Consider the following 23,902-nt stretch of genomic DNA (forward strand, 5'->3'; position numbering starts at 1 on the left):
CTTGAAAGGCGGGGAGGGATTGCAATAGAGACGTAGAGAGCGGAGCCAAAGAGGTAACCAAGTGGCGCCGAGTAGCAATTCACATGATCTCCAAGCAGAGGGAGGCGGGAGTTTGGGGAGCGAGGAAGAGGAGGAGGAGGAGGAGGAAGGGGGGGCCAACATTGTGAAGGTGTGATACTACTTCAGCATAGTGCCAAAAAAGAATCCCACAGAAACAAGCGAGATAAGAGAATGCATCAAAGATGGAAGCCACACACACACACACACTCATACACACACACATTCCTCTCTCATTTCAAATGTGGCTTTTGAATTATGATCAGGTGGTGGCACTAACAAGCATTCGACAGGGAGAGATTAAACATGCGACTGTCAGACGCCACACCCGTAGCATTAAATTACAGCTGCTTACATGTGACATTAAGAAACCTGCCAGCGTCAGACGCGTCAACAAAAGAGATACAGAGAGAGTGAGAGGGAGAAAGAGAAAGGGAGGAGGGAGGGAGATGTGATGTCAGAAGAAATTAAAGCCTTTCAGCTACTTATTGACTATTATTCTAGACTCGGGAGACGGAGGCAGGAGGAAAAGAGGGAGCGATGGAAACTGCCTTCAACATCTTGATCGAGAGTTATTTACCCTGTGAGCGAGTTGGGAGAAGACATGCATGTATAATGTCAAAGCAAGTTGTTGGGATGTGTTGCTGTGGGTGATTGGCCTATCCAACCATCCATGCATTACATTCCCAGGTATGTATAGCACTTTACAGCCCAACGTCTAAATGCCACGGTGCATTAAACCCCAAGCATCTGTTACTTGCGTATGATTTGCGCGTACTAAAGTCTAATAGTAGCCACCTTTTCAGAAGAGCAGATGTTGACATTTGTAGACCATACGTACGCTCGGTGGGGCTGGTCTGAAAATAACTATTGGCTTCAACCCAGGACACCAACATCTTTACAGTCTAATCCCTCATCGAGGCCATTGTCAAAGCCACGGGGGCGATATTGATTGTAATCCGAAAAGAGAAATCTATGGTTTTTACACACTCAATGGCTGCTTCCCTGGTGCCTAACATTGGAGATGAATCACGCTCCCCTTAAGGCCCATTATTCAGCCATTATTGGCAACTGCTTGTGCTCACTTAATTGGACAACTTGTCTGCAACTGCCAACCCCCTGGGCTGGCCAAGACAGAGCCTAAGCCAATCAGCCTAATTGATCCCAGCAAATGGTATTAGTCACCGCTCATGGTTGCTGATAGTGGAATCTTTTTTTTTTTTTTTTGGAGAGCATATGACAAGTTAAGGCTTAGTTTTTTTCTCTCCCCGCAATCGCTGTTGAAGAGGAATGTTGGCAAATGGTAAAGTTGTGTTTTAATACCAACAGAAATTAAAGAAATTGTTTATTTACTTATTTATTTGGCAAACCATCCCCGCAAGGAACTTTTGCCAGTTCTTGTGCCATCATCAGCTCAGAGAGGAAGAAATCCTCAAATTAATGTGCTAAATATTGGATAAACTTCAGCTTTGCTAGAAGCCGAGCGATCCAATCAGCAAATGAGGAGACAACACTGGCAAGACAATAGGGGATATAAAATCTTAATCCCCGAGGGGTGGGACATTGAAGGCCACCCAAGCTGAGGTGTCCTCTTCTTTGGATACAGTAAAAAATGAGATTTAGTGCGGTCTCTGTCCGCAAACATCCTTCCACGTCAGCAGCTTCCAAAGCTAACACGTCTGGATCGTTCAGAGAATTACAATGTTCAAACAACGCTGCCAAAGACAGAGCCGTTATTTCCAACTCATTTCATTTCTGTAGTGCTAAAAAAGAGTGAGAGTCAGAAGGGGGTTATAACGGGACGGGGTGAGGGAGGGGTGGGGTGGGAGCATGGGAAGAGATTTGCCCCGGAGTCAAACTTCAGACTTCCAAGGCTCCTCGCGTTTCTCGTAAAAAGCGCTCACAGCAAAGAGCGATGCACTATTCATGGGTCCTGAAGGGAAAGGGAAGGCTTTGGCCCAAATAAAAATAAATAGCGCCCGGAATGAAACGCACGAAGAGCGCAGAGGATTCAGATCAAATGTGCTCATTTCCTCCGCAGGATGTAAGAAAGGTGCAAGTGAAGTGTTGTGCGATAAGGTATTATCTAATGGGGGGAGGTAGGAGAGGAGAGGAGAGGGGAAGGGAGGGGAGGGGGGATAAGGCCAAAGAGTGCTGCTGCAAATGGGCTCAATCAGCTGAACCGGAGTCCCTAATGTTGTGTCTTCTGCATATACATACATCAGCAACAAAGTCAAAGGACAGAGAGTAGAGAGGCAGAGAGAGAGAGAGATAGGGGGGAACACTCAGCGGGCATTTTAAACACTTTGGTGTTAAGCAGACAACATACTGATTCTGGTCCTATCACTCCAGCTGGAGCCAAAGACACATTTACATTCAGCTACTGATTAGAAACATGAAGAGGAACGTCGGGGACAATCTGTGGAGTTTGAGATTTCTAATCACACGCACTCGCTCGCTTTTTTTTTTGTCCGTGTGTATATACATGTGTGGCTCTTCAAGTTTTGAATTTGCTGAGCTTTTTTTTTTCTTTCATTCTTTCTTTCTTTTTCCTTTGATCCAATCTGGCAACTCCCAAATATATTGGGGAGGTGGGGGGGGGCAGGAGAGGAGATAAATAAATATATAAATAAAAGACAGAAGAGGAGTCGGGCGCGTGTGCGGACGCCTGCTGTCAGGTCCTTCTGTCAGTGTGAAATATTGCTGATCCCGCCACACTTCTAGCGGGGAGGTGCTTGTAATGATTCAGTCCTTGCGGGGGTTCAAAGTGTCATCTGTCTCACCTACCTCTGAGTGCACTGGTGTCCTCTAAGTACAGACCTCCACAACATAGGGACAGGCGCTTATCTAGAGGGATACGGGTATTTAAAGCTAAAGCTATTATTAGTTGCTGTTTACAAGCAAAAATGTAGTGTTTTTATTCATAAATAGTGAGTGGCAACCCTAATGCTGTAGATTGACTCCTACAGGAATGCGTTAATCCTCTAAGTGCTCGTGGATGTGGTGGGACCGTTCCCTGATGCAAGCAAAATGTTGATTTCGCAACAGCCCTTTTCTATCAGAGGAGAAATTGACCGCTTATCACGCGTTAATTACCGGTGTCAAGGATCGCGGCCGAGCTTTGCCTTCTTTTCTGTTTTTTTCCCCCCAACAGGCCGCATTCCAGCTCTTTTTTTTTATCCACCCGTGTGCCTCCGACCCCCTCGCGGTGCCCTGCTGCTCCCCTCCCTCCACATCTGATCGATAACCTGCCCTGATGAGTGGAGACTCCCTGTCACCGGCTCCTCAGCCAATGGAAATCAATAAAAAACAATACCCATCTACATCCATGAGCTCAGAACCTATTTGTTTTTTTTTTTGTTCTTGTTTTGTTTTTGTTACTTGCGTACCAGTGGCGGGTGTTTTTCTAAAAAAAAAAAAAAAAAAAAAAAAAAAAAGCTCATAAGAGAGAGAAAAGTTTGAGGGGAAAACAAAAAGCAAATATGAAGCATCTGCTGAGGGGATGGGAGCTCAGCGCACAGATGGCAAAGATTTCATTCCTGCATTACAGAACAAATCTTTAACCTTTTGACCCCTGCACCTCGAGAGTCTGAACAGTCACATATTTCAATCTAAATACACGAGTGCTGTCATCAGCTTTGACCGCAAGGATAACCTCCTTTTTTTATTATTATTATTTTACGACAAATGCCGGTGCCACAAGCCATTCCCGCACCTCTAATTTAACATTCATATGCTGGCATCGAGCGGCGTGTATCTCGGTAATATGCTCCCTAGCTTGTTTGTGTCAGTAAATATGTGTTCACTTTCAGGAAGATGGCCTAATCCATACTCAGCTGTTAGCGGCTGATATGTTTGTTGTGTATTAAATATTTGGTGGGTTTCCCTGCCTTTGCTATGATATCCAGAGCTCCCATCTATTGGTGGAGATTTTTGGGCACCCGGGAACCGCTTCTGTGTGTGTGTGTGTGTGTTTTGAATTACATAATCTACTGCATGGTGTCAGAAGATTGGTTGGCACATACGTATGTCATTGCACTCCTACTCGTGCAAAAACGCGAACAGAGGACGTTTTGTCTCAGGCAATTTTGATATAGCGTATTCAGGGAAAAAATAAAGAAACAGATACATGAGCTAGTGCTGTATGTACTATAAGATATCCTTAAGTGGTGTACTTTGGCTCTGAAATGAGAGAAATGCTTGTCACCATCTATTTTTCCTTCACCATGGCCAGGCCTTTCAAATGACACAAAATCTTTCTTTATGTGTAAAAAAAAAAAAAAAGAGCACACTATAGCATATTTGTTTATGCTGTGCAGCGATACAGTAACTCCCCTAAAATATAGGACAAACACAATCCAAGAATAGATGACGTTTCATAGCCTAAGCTCATTCCTTTGATTCTCGCCAAGGCTGCCTCACTGCTAAATCCAATGAAAATGTGATTTATTCTCCCCTTCCCTTTTCTAATTTATTTCACAAGCGTCATACCAGACAAGTTGTCTCAGAGCTTGGTCAGCTTTAAGCAAGGTGCAGGGATGAAAATCAACTTGCATAGAATATTTAGTGTTTTGGATGGATGGGAGGAAGGAGGGAATAGATGGTTTGGGACACAGGAGGGACTGCACCTTCCCAGCAGTGAAATGGTCAAGCTGACCCGCAGAGACAAACTAGGCAGTTATTATCTCCTGAGACCAGAGTCTGCTTCTTTTTTTTTTTTCACCCTCTTCCCCTTAGACTGTGTCGGATTCACATCAATTTAATACGCTACCGCTGGCGCCCGCGCAGCATCCTCGTTTCTTCTGGACAGATTTGAAGACTAATCTCATACTTTAGGCCTAATACAATTAAATGGTATTGAACCGATGCGTCGTTCCATACATCAGTTCCCATCCAGTGAGTGATGGAGCCCGGCGCTCGCCGCAGGCCGGGAGAGACATATGAGCCGGGGTGAAAAGGTTTGATTGTGGCTCAGGGTGGGGCCAAACAATGAATCTCTGCGGTCCCCTAGTGTAAGAAACCCAAACACCATTACAAAACATGTATATATTACATTCATCTGCTGGTAACAATCTTATATTTTCATGTCTGCTCTTGTAATTTCAGCAGGACTGATGTCGCTGATTCATATAGTGAAGCCATATAAACCTTCAAGTGTCTCGTAAAGCATGCAGTGGCTTAACAACAGAGATTCAACAGTGTTATGTATTATGCAGCTGGGTTTAAAAGGCCAGGGTGTTTATGGGCCTGTGGACTTCACTGTCAGTGTAAGAGCAGAAGGGAATAGAGGGGTTAAGAGAAAGGAGAAGCTTTCTGGTTGATATAAAAACTACAAATATTGGAGGAAAGGTTAGTGATTTCATTTTGATTTGCCACCCTATCAAAAATAAAAGGTAATGAATGTCAAAATGCCAAGCACCACTGATCATTTGAGCTCCAATGAGCTCCAAAAGTCTTTTGAATATTGTCTGCGAGTTGTTGCTTTGGAGTTGTTGCTGCCCGAGTAGCACAGGTGTGTAAGCGTATTCTTTCCGTGTCCTCGTTTTGATTGACGCGACCTTGCGTTCACCTCGGCATCAAAAGCAGCTATTCATAGATGACCAATCCGTAGTTGTCCCGTAAGATTTAAAATATGACTCGGTAGACCCCCGCAAGAATGGTCTAAGTCTGTTTTCAAGGTCTGGCCACAGGTCCAGCAGGTGATTTTCAGCCGTTGGCAACGCCACACACAGACCCTCCATCATTTTGTGCCTGCTGTCAGCGAAGAGGCCGCACACTGTGCCCTGACAAGACAGAGAACATTCATAAAGTTCCCTGCGAACGTCTCAGCAACCTTGACAGAAACGGCGGCGCGGAGTGGAACCGGGTAGGGTGGGGAGGTGGATTGGCGTGAGCGCGCGCATGTGTGTGTGTTTTTATCTCCAAAATTATCTCCAGAGGCCGGGAGTTGAGAGGAGTTCCGCTGTTCACAAGTAGCCTAAGAGCACCTGCCACATTCACGGCGCAAAGACGTCAATAAATCTGGCCGCTAATGTACCGCGGAATCTACTTCTCTCACTCGCTCGCTCTTCCTCTGCCTCTAATATTAATGAAAGGCTGGCTGGGAGCTGCCATGGGCAAAGATAGAAACATGTTCTATCCACTATGCTAACATGAACGAGGTTATAGCTTCTTTCCTTATTCTGGAGTGGAATTGGAAAAAGAGTACACTTGGCTACCAAAGGGGTTTACTGCAGAGCCATGTGGAAGCATTAGCCAAGTGAGAGGCAGGAATTAATGACTTTATCCATTCAGGATGGTTATTATTGAAAGCTGAGCCAATGAACATCCCGGCTGCCGGCGAAAGCAATTTTAGGCTAAATGATTAAAAGCTGTAATGAAGAGAAATAGTCCATATAGCGCTGGAATAATAATGAGCACAAACCAGTAGGAAAACATACTTCTCCCACTTCTTCCACCCAGTATGAGGAGTTACAAATGGGTTTCCAGCACATGAAACCTTGAGGCTATTTTTAGATCCCTCTCCTTTGCCTGCAACTCAGCAGTTGTAGCAATGAAAGAAACTCTCTATTCTGTATTCTTCCCCCAGAAGAAATTGTGATAATGAGGCTTCACCAGTGACCATGTGCCCATTAATACTTGATGTGTGCGATCACACACACGTACCACTCGCACAGTCACACCCACAGCCTCTTAAAATCATACATGTGGGAAGAAAACCTAAAAAAAAATAAAGAAAAAGTTGTCATGTACAGTGTGTAAGATGTTGAGTTTGTGTGTGTGTGTCACAGTAACATCTTCATCATTGCTCATTTCCCACTACTCCGTCTCTCTTTAAGAAGGAACGTCAAATCATCAGGGAGTGTGTGTGCGTGTGTGTCTTGATATACTTGGCCTATATCCTGTTGTGATAGTCACATGGCTTCTCTGAGACAGCAGCCATTTGTTACTGTCCTTTTAATCATGCTAATGCAACCTCTCTCTCTCTCCCTCCCTTTTAGTGCTCACTGGCTGACCAAACTCACACACACACACACACACACACACACACATATATATGGGCGAGAACACACACTCACATCCACACAGACATTAAAGAAAAGAGAGCGAAAGAATGGAGGGCCCAAAGTCCCCCAAGGCGTATGAATATCTTAAGTGGGGATTTCTATAACTCTATAACTCTTTAGAAGCCTGTGGGCACACTTTACACACACTCATACACATATTCACATAAACCGACGCACACGTTCCTGCGCACAAACACAACAAGAATAGAAAATGGGAGATTTTACAGTATTGAATCAAATTAAGTAGTAATTTTCAGGTGCCACTGTCTTTTCCTTACTCCCTGCTTTGTATATATATTTTTTTATTTCATTTCTTTTTTTTTTCTCGAGTGCTGCACTTTATTAGTATTCAACTCAGACATTACTCCGCTTTCTTCTCCTTCTCTCCCGCTCTCCCATAGCCTCTCGGTCTCTTTTTCTCTCTCTCTCTCTCCTTCTGGGAGTTGAGCCCAGTGCATGTTAAGTGATAGGGCTTCAGAGTCTTACAGGCAGGGGGTGTGGGTGCCACATAGCTCGCTGTGTTGGAGCTGTGTACCGGCGGATGAGGGAAGGGAGGAGGAAGGAGGAGAGGGATGAGGAGGAGGAGGAGGAGGAGGAGGGGAGGGGTGGGCTTTTACTAAATCCACCCACCTGTGTAGAAAAAAAAAGATCAATCTCATGAATTTGCCAATAGGGAGTCGTTGGCTGATCAGCGGAGACAGAGGCAGATAATGAGAGAAATGGGAGGGTGAGTGAGGATGACGAAGGGAGGGGAGAAATGAGTGGCTACATGGAGGACAACAGGGATGAAATACTCAAAAAGGGACTGGAGGGGAGAAAAAAAGTGAAGAAAGATTGAGTGAGTACGAGAGAGTGGATTAGTGAAAACAAAAGAGCAGGTGAGCCTTGATAGACAAGAGAGAGAACGTGAACATCAATGTCTGCTCAGATAGGGAATAAAGGATGAGAGGGATGGATGGATGGATGGAGAAGGATGGGAAAAGAGAGAAATGGGCCACCCCCCCCCCCCCCCCCCCCCATCTTTCACGCTTTGTGTCCCCCGTGTGAAGGCAGCAGTCCGTTTCTTTTGGTGGCAGCGGAGCAGGATACATGTTTGCGGTTCTTTTTGTCAAGCGTGAGCAGGTCCCAGTGAGGTAGTGACAAGAGAGGTGGCAACTGAGTAAAAAAAAAAAAAAAAAAAAGACAGAAAAAAAGAAATGTCCTAAATTCAAGGCCTTGGTGGTACAGCCTAAGGGTGGTTCCTGCACTACCAGACAGTGTGGTATGTAAATGTCATAGGACTCAACAGAGCGAGAGGCTGTCTTCCTCTGTTCGTTTGACAGGACATGACGGGTCGCGGGGGTGCATTCCTCTGCCGTGTTGGTGTCAACATGGACCCTATTGGGTTTTTTGCATACGTGAGTGGGGTTGCACTTTGAATACAACTCTGGGAACTAGAGAGACTTGGCAAAAATATAGAATCAAATGTAACAAGTAGAATGTGTTTGTATTGTGAGAGTGGAAGTAGTATAGGCTGTTTTTCTGAAGTTGGGGGTGGTGTTAGGGGAATTTCATGCACATGGAAACATATCTAAATTAGCCATTACCAGTTTTGTTGTTTGGAGCTAATCTGAGAAGACCAATGCTGCTGTAATTTATCTTTACATATGTGGGTGTGAGTTCATCCCACTCATGAGCAACCAGCCAAAAAAAACAAGGAAACTCATGAGAATATGAGACTACTACACTAACACGAGGCCTCTCTGTTCCAGTTAAAGAAATATTAACACTACACTATTTCAGACAACAGCGTGTTTCCCTGGGAAGACCCTTTCTTCTTTAAGCATGGCAGCATGGCAGTGATCCTGTGCACAAAGTGAGATCGATACAGGAATTTTTTTTTTTTTTTTAGTTTGGCGTGGAAAAACTATGATTGACCTGCACAAACCCCCTGACTTTAACATCATCAAAAACCTTTTGTGATAAACCGGAGCTTTGTCCGCGGTGGCCGGCAATTGTGGGTTGACCTCACTGTAATGCTCCTGTGGCTATAAAAGCCTCATAGAGAGAAGACTGTTATAGTCGTATATCAATGGCCATGGTTTTGGAATAAGAAGTTTAAACAATCACATTACAGGTGTCCGTGGACTTTTTGTTCAGCCGTCCACATACTTTTGGCCATGCTGTGTGTTTACCAGCTGTACAGTTTTGAGTGATCATCGCCTTTTACTTGGGAGGGGGAAAAGTCTGTCTTGCTCTGTGGTCAAGTTTATCATTCACCGAGGCAAAGATGCGGCGCCGTGACAAATGTTGCTGCGGTTTCCTTCGGCGCACATTCAACATGGCCGGACAAGGAAGGGGAAACCCACACAGCAGCGATGGCAGCAGAAGCAGCAGCAGCAGCAGCAGCAGCAGCAGCAGCAGCAGCAGCTCTCTTAAATCCACCTCCCATGTCCACTAACAATTGCATGAGTAAAGCTGACACTGTTCAGCTGGAGTCTGAATAAGTATGCAGCGTGTGTGACCTTAAAGAGGGGAGGTTTGGAGAATCGCAGCATAAGGAGAAGAAAGTGAATAATTCTTTAAAGTGTAGCCTGGGGCACATTAGCATGTGCGCTAGCTATAGCGGCGGCGCGTGGCTGTTTTTTTTTTCTTCTCTCTCTTCTTCTTTTTCTTTTTTTTTTTTTTTTTCCTACAGCGCTTTTAGCACATCCCGTTTGTCAGAGGGAGGCATCATCCTTTATCGGCACATTTCATGTTTCCCAGAGGACTCTGTGAAGCGGGTGATATTATTGAGGAGCGCTGAGCCTTATTAAATTCCCAAGCATATTACCAGTCTCTCTCTCTCTCTCCCTCTCTGGTACACACTTGCATCTCTCACTCACTCTCTACCTCTCACTGATTATGTTTCTCTCTCTCTTAATTTGGTTGCGCACTCCACTGTAGCTCAATGAGCCCCCTCCCATTCCTATCTCAAGAGGAAACAAAGGAAGTAAATACATATTATTACTTCCCCCCCCTCTTCGTATGACACCCATCAGGTACCAACGCAGCATGCCCTTCCATCGCGCCACCCCTCGTATGACTCACTCCCATCCCTACCTCGCGGCGGAGTCTATAGCCTCTCATCTGCTCTGTACTATTCTTGGTGATTTCTTTTCATCAAAGGACAGAGACAATGCTAATCTTTCAACCAGTGAACTGGATAGAAAGCAAATTCTCTGTCAGCTTTGCTAGGATTAAGTTGGGAGTCATCAAAAGGATTTTTTTTTCTCAAGCCCCGCATTCAAAAAAAAAAAAAAAAAAAGTGATAAACCCACTACTATTAGTTTAATTTCATTTTGATACAACTACAACCTCTTTCTTGAAAGCCTTCTTCCATGATAAGGACTTTTTCAATGTAGGCCCAAAATGAGAGATGAGTTCTGGTCAACACGACAAAAGAAACACAGGCGTAGGTGATTATGAGGATGATGTGTGCGCACGTCTTGTGCGTACCCCCCTGTAATGGAGCTTGAAAAAACTTCCACAGCTCTCCATTCCTCATAGTATTTGCTCAGTCCAGAGGAAACGCTTGAGACGGCGTATTTATCAAACGCGGCTTTGCAATTTTTTTTTTTTTTTTTTTTACAATGCTGACACGAATGGTGATGCCTCTGTCTCCGTCGCTGCAAGGGGAAGCCTATTTACATATGACCTTGCATGCAGCAATTGGTGGAACGAGGAGGGGGGGGGGGGGGGGGGGGTGCGTGGAGTTTTATTTTGCTGGAATGATGTGCTTTTAGCTCGGATGTGACAGCAGAATATGAATATGAAAATATGAAAAGAGCAGTTGAGTCAGCGCGGGTCGTGGTATTCATGAGGATTAGACATAATGTGTTTACTAGTTTGGTTGCCAACTGTACTGTATATTACGTCAGCGGGCCGTACTGTACGTGTGGGCCGCCGGCTGTGGAGATGTACCGGTACCTGAGTGTCAGTCAGTCTACACACACAGCTCACATATTGCTGCTCTCTCAGTTTAAATGACAACCTGTCACCAGACACCAAGATGGCTGTGAGATCTTTTCCTGTCAACATTTGGGAAATAATAACTCACCGGGGCACGTTTCTACGATTCTATGTGGTTTTGTGTATGTAAACACATACACACACACACAGGAGAGGGAGTAAACAGTGATGTGAGTCAGTGTTGGAGGTGTGCATCTGGGGGATAGCATGCATATGCAACCAAAAAGGCCCTTGAGGAATGTCACTCTCCATGAACCGTGGCACAACACACCGTCTGCATCACTCATACATAGAGCCACAGTGCGTTCATTCAGAAAGGAAGCAGAGATACGAAGGCTTTATTTAACTTAATCATTGTTACGTCTGAGTGTTTGTCTGTGTGTGTGTAAGATGGGGATTCGTGGGGCTGTCGAGACTGCTTGATGCTATGAAAATTTGATGCAGAAAATATCCTGTCGGCGCTGCATTTTTAATAGGGAACCACGTCCACGCGGATGCAGGAATTATCATCGGCTCGCTCCCCTCCTCGAGCCCTCGGCGCCGCGTCACGCACTGCACACAAACGGCTTTGCACCTCCGGGCCAAACTTTGTCCGCGTCCGCTTCAGGTATTTCAATCATGCGTAGAAAAGTTTCTGTTTGTCTCTGAAAAGAGTGTCTCCGAGCACAGAAAGCTAATAAGAGTTGATGCGGTATACGCAAACACTCGATCACAGAGTCCGACTGTTTGGTGTCTGGGTGTGTATTTTTTAGGAAAATGTGTCCAGCCTTTTTGGGGGCTCTAATCTGCAGTCCGGCTTGCACTTCTCCCACTGGTGATTGATATTTGGAGACGTCGGTGGGACGAAAAAGAGTCAGAGTTCTGACGCTCATGAAAGACCCATCAGCTCTGTCGTCGATCAATGTGAAAAAATATTTCCCACAACCCAGAAGCATTAGAATCAAGGGCTGTGGTGGGGTTGGTGGTGGTGGTGGTGGTGGTGGTGGTGGTGGGTGGTTAGACAGAGGAAGGAGGAAAAATCAATTGGTCGAGAGCTTTGCTAAAAAGAGGGGGTTGGGGGTGGAGGAGGTGGGCTTTGGGCGGCGGGGGGAGAGGCCTGTCAGAGCTGGGTGAATAATGAAGTGTGTTTTCTGTGCTTCAAAGGCAAAGGAGAAAAGGCAACGGCGAAGTCATGTAACGCGCTCGGTGTCATCGGATGTCAAATTAATTTGAGTATCATACGAGAGATAAGGTCCAGAATACCGAGGTGAACGCGGGGCCCGTGGACTCTTCAAATTCTTCATCTGCCGTCCTCAGGTGTCTCTTTAAGGTGCAATCAGTTATATTTGCAGAAAATATCAGGAGAGGTTTTTAAGCATTGCTGATCAATGTCAGATTAGTGCTGGAGGAGGAATTAAAGCATCTGATAGAGCGAGGCTCAATCGGCTCTGTGTATGTCCTGGAAATCGCCCCAAGCTTTCAGGCGATAACCAAATTCTCTTTGAACTAAAGCTCCCCATTTAAGTATTTCTAAGGGGTGCTATAATCATGATCATGATGCTAATGTAATCCATACAAACTCTGCTAGCAATATAAGCTAACTGCTAACATTACCCAATGATGTAGATCCAGTACAGTAAGCTAAATGTCAACTCGATACATAACATCCACTTTCATTTACCAAATAACCAGTGGCTCTTGACAACAATGAATCCGAGACATTGGGGCGTCATGTAGATCAGAGCAGACACCCCGTATCAGTGCTACAGTCCTTGCTGCAGTGGCCCTGGTTTGATTCCACCGGTGGCCCTTTGCTGCATGTCATTCCCCCTCTCTCTGTCTCCCCTTTCCTGTCTCTCTACTGTCCAATCCATTATGTATGCTTTAGGAGGGAGACACAATGAAATTGTCTACCACATGAACTTTGCATGTGATTTTTCACATGTGCAAAATTTTGCACATGGGAATAACGTCATTTGACATAACATGATTCACATGTGCAAAAAATCACATGTGAAGTTCATGTTTTTTTGTAAGGAACACCTTAATTCTTTGCCCAATTTGCTCAAAAAAAGAGAAATGATTTGCATTATTTTTCATGTAGTGGCATCTGAGCTTCCACTAGACATCACTTAAGAGTCCTAGTTACTGAAATTCCCCCTAAAAGGTAACTTGAATGAACCCATGTGTCAAAACAAAGTAGACATCGACATACTACTGTGTGTGCCACACATGAATTTTTTTTGTATTATTCTTTCCAACTAAATCTGAGCATCTGCTCCATTTCACTGAAAAGTGACTTCAGCTACACCACTGATGGCATTTCTATTCAATATCCCACAACTTTCAACATAAGAGAGGATGAGTGCCCATATTCCCTAGTTACTGCCCACCTGTCCAAGCTTCACTCCACCCACGATATGAATCTCTTTCCCCCTCTCTTCTGTCTATATCTCCCTCACTCACTCTTGTTATTTTGATAGGGGATCCATTTGGTTTAAATTGACTCATTTTGTCAGTGGGAATCGGAGCAGGGAAACTGAAGAGGGAGAAACGGGCAAGGCTGCTGCCGCTTTGATCCCTCCGACAGGCAGCGTGAAAAGTGCATTTCATAAAGGATGTTCGCCTGTGATGAGCCCGCCAGAGTGACAAATTGGGCCCCTGGTGCTTTAAATAATACACAGTGTACGGCTCCAGCCATGGCGCTGTAGTTCTATATTGCTAAACTGGCCTGTTAAGCAGGGGTGTGTGTTGTGGGTTGAAAGGGTGGATGGGGGATGGGGGGTGGGGGGTGTGGCGGCGGTAGTGTTTAGTGACTTGGATCCGGAGCCGATTTCACTTCCAATCATCTCCCTTTCTTGTTCATCCGTGTGATACATGCGAATGTTAATGGGAAACTTGCTTTCAAGTGTCCACTCGCATTCAAATCTAGATCTGGTGCTTCAAGGATAGGGAGCGACTTTTGAGTGATGACTGAAAAGAGGCTTGTTGTCTCCCCGTGGCGTCTGTTGCTGGAAACAGAATCATGCACTGATGAATGTTTAAGATGTGGCATGCCACTGTCGCTGACACTCCCCCCCCCCACACTCTGTTAGCTGGTGGAGCAAAGCGAGGAGGAGACGGGGTAGTGGGATTGTTCAGTCTGCATAATTTGACCCAACATGCAAAACCTCTTAGGGATGAAGGAGAGGACGTGGGTAGTGCTCTCACAGCTTGAACATCCTTGTGTTTACAACTGCGTGAAAACAAACACACACACAGACACAGAGACAGGCGACGCAAAGAAAAAATTAAACTAGATTTTAATGTGTGACACATTTCACATCAAAAGTGTGAGGAAGGTGTCACTAGCTCACATTCATCAGAAAAATCCTTTAAGTAATCCTCCTCATCCTACAAAATGTTCAGTTGCAGATGGTCCTTCCTTGCACCACCTCCTCCTCCTCCTCTCCTACGAATACATCCCATTATGGTGGAATCATAGGAAGAAAGAAAAAATCTGGAGGTGGCGTGACCCACCCATTGAGTCCAAAGCCAGAGATGGAGAGCGAATAAGGAGAGCTGCAGCAAATCCAGCGCACTCCTCCTCCTCCTCCAAGGAGGGAACAAAACTGCGGCCTATCGGCTAGATAGTCTATAATCCAGGACACCTTGGCGTTATCGAGGCTGTATCGCTCTGAGCTGGCTGCCTGAGCGGGGTAGTGGCTGGATGGCGTTTAAGGCACTCGAGAAATCAAAGCTCACCTTGCGCCGGAGCCTATCCCTTGCTAAAAAAAAAAAAAACAAGCCGACATTCCACAGTATATCAGGGTACATGTTGTGTACCCTGCGAGCTGCGTTCCAGTTTGAACTGACCACAAGCCTCCCGGTGCAGGGCGAGAGGCCCTTTTCACGCTGTCACCGACGGCTTCTTAAACACTCAAACGCTGTGGGAGGTTTTTACACAGCAGAGGCACCCTGGTTAGACTCAAAGATACATTAAAGAGGTGCCGGAGAACCTATTTGCTGACTGGCACATCCTTTTAGCACTTTCATCACGGGGCTGCACTGTGCAGAGCCATTTGATGCAGTTTGTTTTTAACCTTCCCGGTAGGTGTTCTATCTATCCTGAAGGGAGAAATCTCTAAAAACCTGTCTGATCGCTTGTTTGGTTTCCCCCTGTCGTTACACTGTAAAACAGAGTCTAAGAGTGTTGGCACATCCTGATATTTTAATTATTACTCATTTGAGGTGAAAAAAACATTTAAACAGATGGGAACAAAAGACCCATTTCTCCTTGTCTTTCCCTGTTTTTATTTTATTTCTAAAGCAGCGCTAGACCACCGCAACAGGTGCTCCGCTTTGAATCCGTATATTGCGAATGATCGGCTCATTATTTTCATACGCGGAACGTTCACAACTCCCACAGAATTAATGAGAAGGTCGAGTTTTCAAGTCTTTCCTCACCCAGATCAACAGAACTTTTTGCGGTCAAACACAAAAGTCCATCAGCCTCTTTGAACCTGCTGAAACACAGAAAAACCAATCCCCTCTAGAAAACATGGGCCCTGGATAATTTGTCTTTTTTTTTTCTCTCCCTCTGCCCTGGAGTTGGAGCTCCCTGTGCCTGTTTATGAGCCTACATGCTGTAAAACTGAAAGCCTGTCCCTTGAGGTCAGCATAATTACCCTCCACCACATTTCCACCACCAGCTTTCCATTAGGGTCGTGACTCACCATGGCCAGCGCGCGTCAAGCTCAGGATGTGCTAGCAGCAGAAAGCTAATTGCTACACTCAGGGATGACAAGTATCGGCGGATGGTTAGGTGTTATTCGGGCTGACTCATGAGGTATAACCAGCTAGCCCGCCGCTGCCATCGACGTACCACGAGTGGAAGCTTTGTTTTAGGAATTAGTTGCCGAGAGAGGACAATTTATCTCGAGAGGCGATTATGGGGTTTCTTTTATTTTCAAAATGATAATTATGCATCGCATGAACACAATTTCTGGTATGTAGGTCACAGTAAATCAGATCTGGTAAGCAGGACACAATGAAATTCTGATGCAAATTCACTACCAGTGTTGTACATGCCCATTTGCCAGATAGTATAATACTTTTTCTTTATCATAGTTTCATAGCTGATGTGCTGCTCAGGGCTGAACATGATGTATGTCCTGTATAGGCACCATTAATCGTAACATTATCAGATTAAGAATAAAATATATAGCCTACCAAAGCTTCAAAACTCTCTACTGTACCTATTGCCCCATGTCAACCTACAGTGCACCCATACAAACCCACGATTCAGATGTTTTGTCTTATTAGTACGATCGGTAAAAAAGCACAAATCACAGACTTTTTTTTCCTTTCCTTCTTTTTTATTTTAGGGAGGATTTAATTGAAATTGTATTTTGACAAATAACCATTTAATGGTGTAAAACAGGCCATTGTGTGAGTGCGCCTGGGAGTGTGCGATAAGAGTAACAGTGGAGGAGAAGCAATGACACTTCTTTTTCTAAAGACTGGAGAGAGAGAGAGAGGCTGAGGGATGGTGTGTGTGTGTGAGAGAGGGGAAAAGAATTCAGAGGAGTAATAAACAACAAAAAAACACACACATACAAACACACATCTTTTTCTTTCTTTTTTTTAAACTTATTTAACCCCTCGCTCAACAGTAGCTCAGTAAGCCCTACCATTTTCTACACACCCACCACCCCTTCATCTGTATTCTGTGCTTTGTCTTATCAAATAATACTGTGTGCTTGTCTTCATGTCCGTGGCTGGGGATGCAGAGTCGACACACACACACATACATACATGCACACACACACACGCATACACATGGGGCTCTGCACGGTTAATGTAAGGTTTTGCTACAGTGCAAAAAAAAAAAAGAAGTGCCACTGTCTTGTGTGGAAATGTAGGGAAAAAAAAGAGAGCTGAAACTGCCATATTGTTTTATCGGTGGCTAGCAGTGTTGCATGTGTGCACCATAGCAGAGCAGCTAAAGCTAATCCTTACGGGGCTTCCAGAGTATTCTGTATAAGCTCAAGAGTGGCATGCAGAAGGAAAACACACGCAAAACATGTCCGTATGCGTGTGTGAGTGTGAATGTGAAGGGGGTGTGGGCACAGGCATAAAGCACTTTTTTTGGTACTGTAATTGGGTATTTTTTCAAGCATAACTGAATTGCCTATACAAAGATGTGAGTTGTAGCTTGCAAAGGTGATTAGAAGTGTTACGCATGAAGGATAATATGAAAGCCTGATGAGAAAATCCCCTTTCTTTTAAAAGATTTTGCGGATTTTTTATTTTTTTCTCTTAAGTTTGATGTTGTTTTTTACCAGTCTTGTATGTGTGTGTGTGTGTATGTGTGTGAGTGTGTGAGGCAGGAAGCCAGGGCCATCATTCTTATTAGCAGAGTGGATGAGTCACTCTTGCTCTTCTCCTCTCCACATCATCCTGCTGTTGTTCCACTTATAGATGAGGTTAGGGGTCAGAAGTGCGCTGAGGACACGGCTCGTGGTGTCTGCATCTATGCACCAGGAAGATAGAGAGAGAGGGAGAGAGAAGGGAAATCTGCTTCCTGGAAACACGACAACCACCTGCTGTGCGCGCCGTGTGAGCTCGTATGCGCACATGCACGGCCGCCGTTGCACGCATTGCGAGATGAATGGGGAGGAGGAGGGGGGCACTTTATTTATGGGGGTCTTTTGGCTGTTTGAGTGCTGACTTGTTCAAATGAGCCAAGAGAGGAGGAGGAGGAGAGAGAGAGAGAGTGAGAGGACGTGTGCAGAGGAGAGGGAGAGTGCAAGCCGCATTTGATAATTGGCTGAGAGATCGTCACCAGAATGAAATTATGCTAGTTAATCTCTCTTCAATTAATTACCTCAGGAGCAGGCCGCAGTACATTCATTATTCCAGAAAGAGTATTGACCCTGCTGAAAGAGGAAAAAGCAAAAGGCGTATCATACCGTAGCGTCAGCGTTTGCGCGGAAACACTGGGAAAGAATGAGAAGGAAGTGATGTCACTTAGCTAGAAGATTTCTCCTATACCCTCAGCACCCAATGGTCTTGTGTGTATTTTTTTTTTTGCTTTTGTTCCACACAGAGGTTGGGCATCTCGAAAAGCGAAGCAAAAGGAGGTGACAGCTCATTACAAAACTCCATCGAGGGCTCTGTATCTTCTCTCTCTCTCACTCACTCAACTCACTCGCCTCTTCTCTCCCATATTTTTTTTGCTTTCATTTTTTCCCCTCTCTCTTTCTCTTTCTCTCTGCACCCATCCTGCACCTCTCGAGGCACGGAGGGGGGGTTCCAGATTATTCCCTTAGTTGCCCTTGCCAAGGCAGTAAATACTTCAAGAAGCTCAGAGAGGCAAAGAATACATCACCTGCTGCCACTTTCAGCAGCGTTTCTCCATCCCTCCTACTGCTGGAGCAAAAAAAAAAAGATGAAGAAAGAAAAAAGGGTTACAGCTACAGGGGGAATGTGTTGGTTATGAAAAAGGGGGCAAATGTGGGTCAAGCTGGCTCAGGAACAGGGTGTGATTTGCGTAAAGCGTTACAGATAAACAGTCGCCTCTTATGTGTGGTAGAGTAATTAAGAGAGACGGAAAATTCCTTAGTTTCCTTACTCCTTCGATTAAATTGGCCCCCAGCTTGCGAGATGTTAACTGGACTAATAGGGGTTACATGTTTGAGGTTTGGATTTAACTTGCTGTGCCACTGAAGAAGAGAAAAAGACAAAAAAAAAAAAAAAACCTCCACCGCTGACGTTAATGCCATCAATTAATGCCGTCGCAAGCGGCGCGCGATATGACTGGCGCGTTTTGAGAAAGGTCATCGCTCTCCAGGACTTCACCCCCTCTTCCTCCCCCCTCTCCGCAATCTTCCCTCTCCTCAATCCCTCGTTAATTGTCTGGCAAACATCTCAGCGAGAGAAAGACAAATATCGCCTTTTTTCCTGTGGATATTGTTCTGTCTGAACTCGCCGTCACCGCCTTTTAATAATTTAGCACCTATTCTTTACCTCGCCGATCCTATTTCTCTCTCAGGAACACGTCCTCCTCTCTTTCCCCGCTCACCTTATTTTCTTCTCTCAGGCCATTCTCCCCTCGTCTTTGATGCCGCGCGGACCTTCTCGGCCGCGAGGCGATGCCACGGGGGCCCTGGAAAAAAAAAAGCGAGACAGCCGAAACACGGGGAGCCTTTCGCTCTTCCGCCGTAATTTGTCGGCAAAGTCTCACCTAATTAAACGGGAGCTTATTAGAGGCGCGAACGAGTACAGAGGGAGAAACAGAGAACAGACGACTACAGAGCAACTTTTGGCGAGAACGCAAACCCCTTCTCCTTTGGTGTTGTTTTTCGTTTGCGTTTCATCCCAATCTCATTCTCTCTCTCTCTCTTTCCCCCTCTTGTCTCCTTTCTTTCTCCTCTCAATCTCCCATTTTCTCATGAAGGCCTGAGTATTTCCAACAGCTGTTTTTTTTTCTTCTCCTCTCCTGGATAAATATTTCATTTTCTCTCCCTCAGCCTCACGGAGTAATCTGTGTGACACCCCGGCAGTGTACACTGTCATCTTCACGCTGATTGCTCCGCCGTGCAAAATAGATCTGTCTGTACAGGGAGGTCTTTGATGAGGGGTGCAAGGCAATCACAAGCCCATTTCAAAGCTAGACTTGCTCCTCTCACACAGGCCTTCTTTTTCTTTTTCTTTTTCTTTTTCTTTTTCTTACAGCCCACGCCTTGAAAACTTTCTTTCCTCCCTTGTTTTGATCAAGAATAAGATGTTCTACTTGTGGCTTCAAATTGGAACCATGTGGATTGGGGTGTAAATTACATTTAGAGGTTAAAGTGTTGTTTTTAGCTCTCTTAATGTGGCCGGTGTGATGGAAGTAGATTAGATTGACTTAATGGAGAGGTGCGTGGCGTCTGGACGTCTTCCTGGACACAGGACTTTATTGTCCGTGGGATAATTTGAAACTTTAAAAACAGGCTAAATCGAGGTTTTTGATAGGTTAATGTGAGACCTGGGAAGCACGTGTCCGCGGGAGTTATTTACAGTACAGTACGTCTAATGTTATCAAGGCTCCCTGTATCATCACTCTCGCATTTCTCCGTCCTGTCCTCCTCCTCCTCCTCTCTTCTCTCCTTCCTTCTGTCTTTGCGAATGTCCTCAATTCTTCCTGCTCTCCTCCTGTCTTCTCTGCTCTCCTCTCCACTGCTCTCTTTGGCAGTGTGTTTGGCCTGTGACGGCCCAGAGGCAGCCATGCTGTCTTCTCCACTCAATCTGCTGTTTCCCTTCTCTCAGGCCCTGACCCTGCTACACTCAGCACACACATACACACTCTCCTTTCCTCTCTCTCCTCTATCTCTCCTATATTTTCTATCAATCCCTCCCTCCTTCCTACATCCATCCTCTCCTTCATGTCCTCCTCCTTCTGCGCTCCGACCCCTATCTGCTGTCAGGCCAACTGCAATGTCTGTCATATACGCTGTGGAGAGGTAACACAAAAAATCCATGCAGGCACATCACCTCTGTTTTGTCTCCTCTATCCTCTCGGACTTCTTGTTTTTTTTTCTTTCTTTCTCTCCGCCGCTCCCTCCCTCCCTCCCTCCATCCCATGCTTCCCCCCCCCCTCCCTCCTAACGCCTCAGCTGTTTGGATTGAATCTTGCCGACCGGAAAAGAGAGGGCGAAAGGTCACGGAGCTTCAGTCTGTGTAGCAGTGGTCTGTAGCGAAATATACGAGGGAGGGGAGGAAGAAGGGAGCGCTTGTGCTCGTGCGGGGGACGACACGGCTCAAAAGCGAAAGAGACGGTGACGTAGATGAGCGCCGACTGGCAAGTGCACTCGCTGACATGCTGCAGTGAAAACACAGTCTTCAGTGCCACAACACAAACAAACACCAAACTGTAATTGCCCAGAAATGCCCCCCCCCCCCCCGCCTCACCCCTCCCCTTCACTTCCACACACACATACAACAGACATTAGCGCTGCATATGCCCGGAAGCTTTGACAGTCTAACCCTCCGTTCCTCTCCTACCACTGCAACATCTTAGCGAGGGGCTAAAGACACCGCGTCGAATCGCTAACTGTACCCCGGCGGCGGAGGATTCTTTTGAAATATCCCACAGTGTAAGCTAGTCAGCTGATAGGGCGGCTGACTAAAGCCAGCTAAGAAAAGCCACAGCTCAAGTAGTGCAACTACTGTCCCACTTTCCCCCAGCGCTGCTTTCTCGCACAAAAAAATGAACAAAGTCCTCACTATGCGGACTCCTTAAAGTCAAATCAGAAAATGCACAAATATCTGCTGCACAACTGGCGCCTCGGTGGGTAATCACTGCAGCAGTGGCGGCAAATATCTCAGCAAAAGCCACCACCACCTCCCCCTCCCTCGCTGTTCTTCCGGAAGCCCTCTTTTGAGTAAATGTAAAAGAGGGCTAGTGGTTATTGTGAGCACTCGGCTGAAAGCTCTTCTCTTCCAGCGGCGGACGTTGTGGTGTGGGCACCTGCCCGTGGCATCCAGCCTGTGACACCGTTTCCTGGCTCTGGATCCCCAAACAACAAAGGCCCCTGAGCCCCTGCAGGCGAGGGGATGGATGGATGGATGATGGTGGCGGGGAGGGGGGGGGTGACATAACCTGGGATGGAGAGGCCTCTTCGTCGGGCTCTCAGTGTTGCAGGGAGGCTTTTTAACACAGCAGAGTGACCCACTTGTATTGTGTTGTGCTGCGGTTGATAGCGAGGGCTCGCGGGATGTTTTTTTGAATACGTAACAAAAGCCTGCTGCTGTGCCGGGTGCGCTCCGAGGGCTTAAAGATATTTTCTACGTCCTGATTCTGTGATCTGAGTCTTTTAAGGGCCGATGGATACGTATGGTTAGCAGCGGTGCGTGTGTTCACCATAGAAATCCTCTATCTTTTTTCTTTTTCAGCTATAATGAAGTAAAGTTTGAATTAAATAAGGCAGGTTATAAAGTACTAAACTAAATTTGCTGATGTTGAGTGGACATTAAAATTAATTTTGCATCAACCACGGTGATTTCTGAAGCCCGTAGGTTACAGTAAAACACCAGTCCAGGCCTGAAGCATGGACAGATGGACTTAAGTGGTTTTAAAGTACTTGTATTGATGGCCCAACCTCAGGGGGGAGGTGACACTTTTGAAAAGAGAAAGAATGGGGGGGAAAAAAAAAACTATATATATATTTTTTTTCCTTTTGCTTTGGTTTTCAACCCAATTTATTAGCTCGGTGGGAAACGTCTTCATTTTGAGCGAGCCTGCAGAGTCAGTGGACCATGGCTAGGAAATAATCAGCCTCCTTCCAGCGCAGCAACACACAGAGCGCCCGGCTAACTACCTCAGCACCTCGCCGCGCAGGGGCAGCTAAGATGTGATGCTGAAGGCTGGCTGCCTCCCCCGTGAGAGCTGGAGAAGAAGCCAGAGATCCTCCCTGCTGATTTTTTTTTTTTTTTTTACTAGTTTGCCTGAATGTGACTGCTGGGGGGAGGTGGAGGGGTCAGGGAGAGGGGTGAGGAGGCAATTGGATGAGCATTCAGGAGCAGGGCGCCTAGGCCTCCAGAGAGAGAAAGAGACAGAGAGTAAGAGAGCTCCTGTGCATTGTGGGTAGCCTGATGGCTCAATCGTAGGTGTAAATGAGCAAGGCAATCAGTACCTGATACCCGGCTTTGTCTCTTTGATGTCTGTGTTTTGCGGAACCTGCGATAAAGGGGGGAAAAAGAAAGGGAATAGGAAGACAAAGATGTTTTATTTCCTCGCCATTGCCCGCGATCCATCAACATTTTCATCACATCAGCTGGCATGTTAACCGTTACATCTCTCAATTCTCTCTTTTGTTATTTTCTTGCCTTTTCTCCTCATTTATTTAGCCATTTACAATTCGTTAAATAGAACTATTTGCTTGTTTGGGCTCACTAATGACATGAAGTTATTTGATTTCTCTGTCGAGTGGCAGCTATACTCCACCCCGAGGCATTGGCTATACATTGAGTGGCAATCAGTTAGTTGATGCTTTCACAAAGGTAATTTGTGACACAAAAAATGGATTCCCACGAGGTGTTTGAGCAGAAACAAGATGTGTAGCAGCAAAGGAATGGCACACTCCAAGCAATATGGAAAGCAATCCGTAGTGAAACGAGAGATTTGTTTGCTGATTAAAAAAACACAAATCAGGACTTTAGAGGACTCTCATTTCGTTTTTTTCCCTGTCTCCTCTTTCTTTGCTGTCCTTGTCTCCGCTGCATTGTCTTCTCCGTCATGTGTCTTGCTCTGCATAACACTTTTTTGGTGCTGTTGTCAACGTGAACTTTTTAGTTACAGTCTCGATGCTCCTCAAGGTTTCTCATACAATATATATATTTACATATATCTTACTGCAGAAGTGCAAAAATATAAAGAGTGATTTCTGTTCTATTTTTTTCTTTTACAGGAGAAAAAGAGCATTAAAAGTAAGCCATGGTCCAAACTTTTGTTTTTCTTTTAATTTTTTATTTCTACTATGGGCAAAAGGCATGCTTGGCTTGGTTTGCACTCACCCTCGCTTCTGCTTGATTTTGGTTTTTCCATATCTCGCATCAGGTCATGAATAAATTACATCTAACATAGCATCTCTATAACACTGGCACTCTTATTAACTCTGGCACTTGTGTAATGTCTAAGCATTCGGTCAAGGCTGCGGAGTAGACTCCTCTTTTATTTTTTTTTGTTGGATTTATACGAAGCCAATTCCTCCGCTTTGTTTTTTTTTGCTGTATTTTTTGGAATATTATCTTTCACATATTACACTGTCTGACAGTAGTCACTGGCA

At 45.4% G+C, this 23,902-nt stretch overlaps 1 protein-coding gene across 1 annotated transcript in view; it reads left to right on the plus strand.

Moving 5' to 3' along the window:
- pcdh7b (protocadherin 7b) overlaps window positions 1-23,902 on the plus strand; it is a 105,754-nt gene that overhangs the window by 79,204 nt on the left and 2,648 nt on the right. The window contains 1 exon segment of the mRNA XM_083993449.1: window positions 23,525-23,543. Coding sequence (XP_083849575.1) covers window positions 23,525-23,543 — 19 coding nt within the window.

This window comes from Trachurus trachurus (assembly GCF_905171665.1).
Source record: "Trachurus trachurus genome assembly, chromosome: 18".
Taxonomy (NCBI): domain Eukaryota; kingdom Metazoa; phylum Chordata; class Actinopteri; order Carangiformes; family Carangidae; genus Trachurus; species Trachurus trachurus.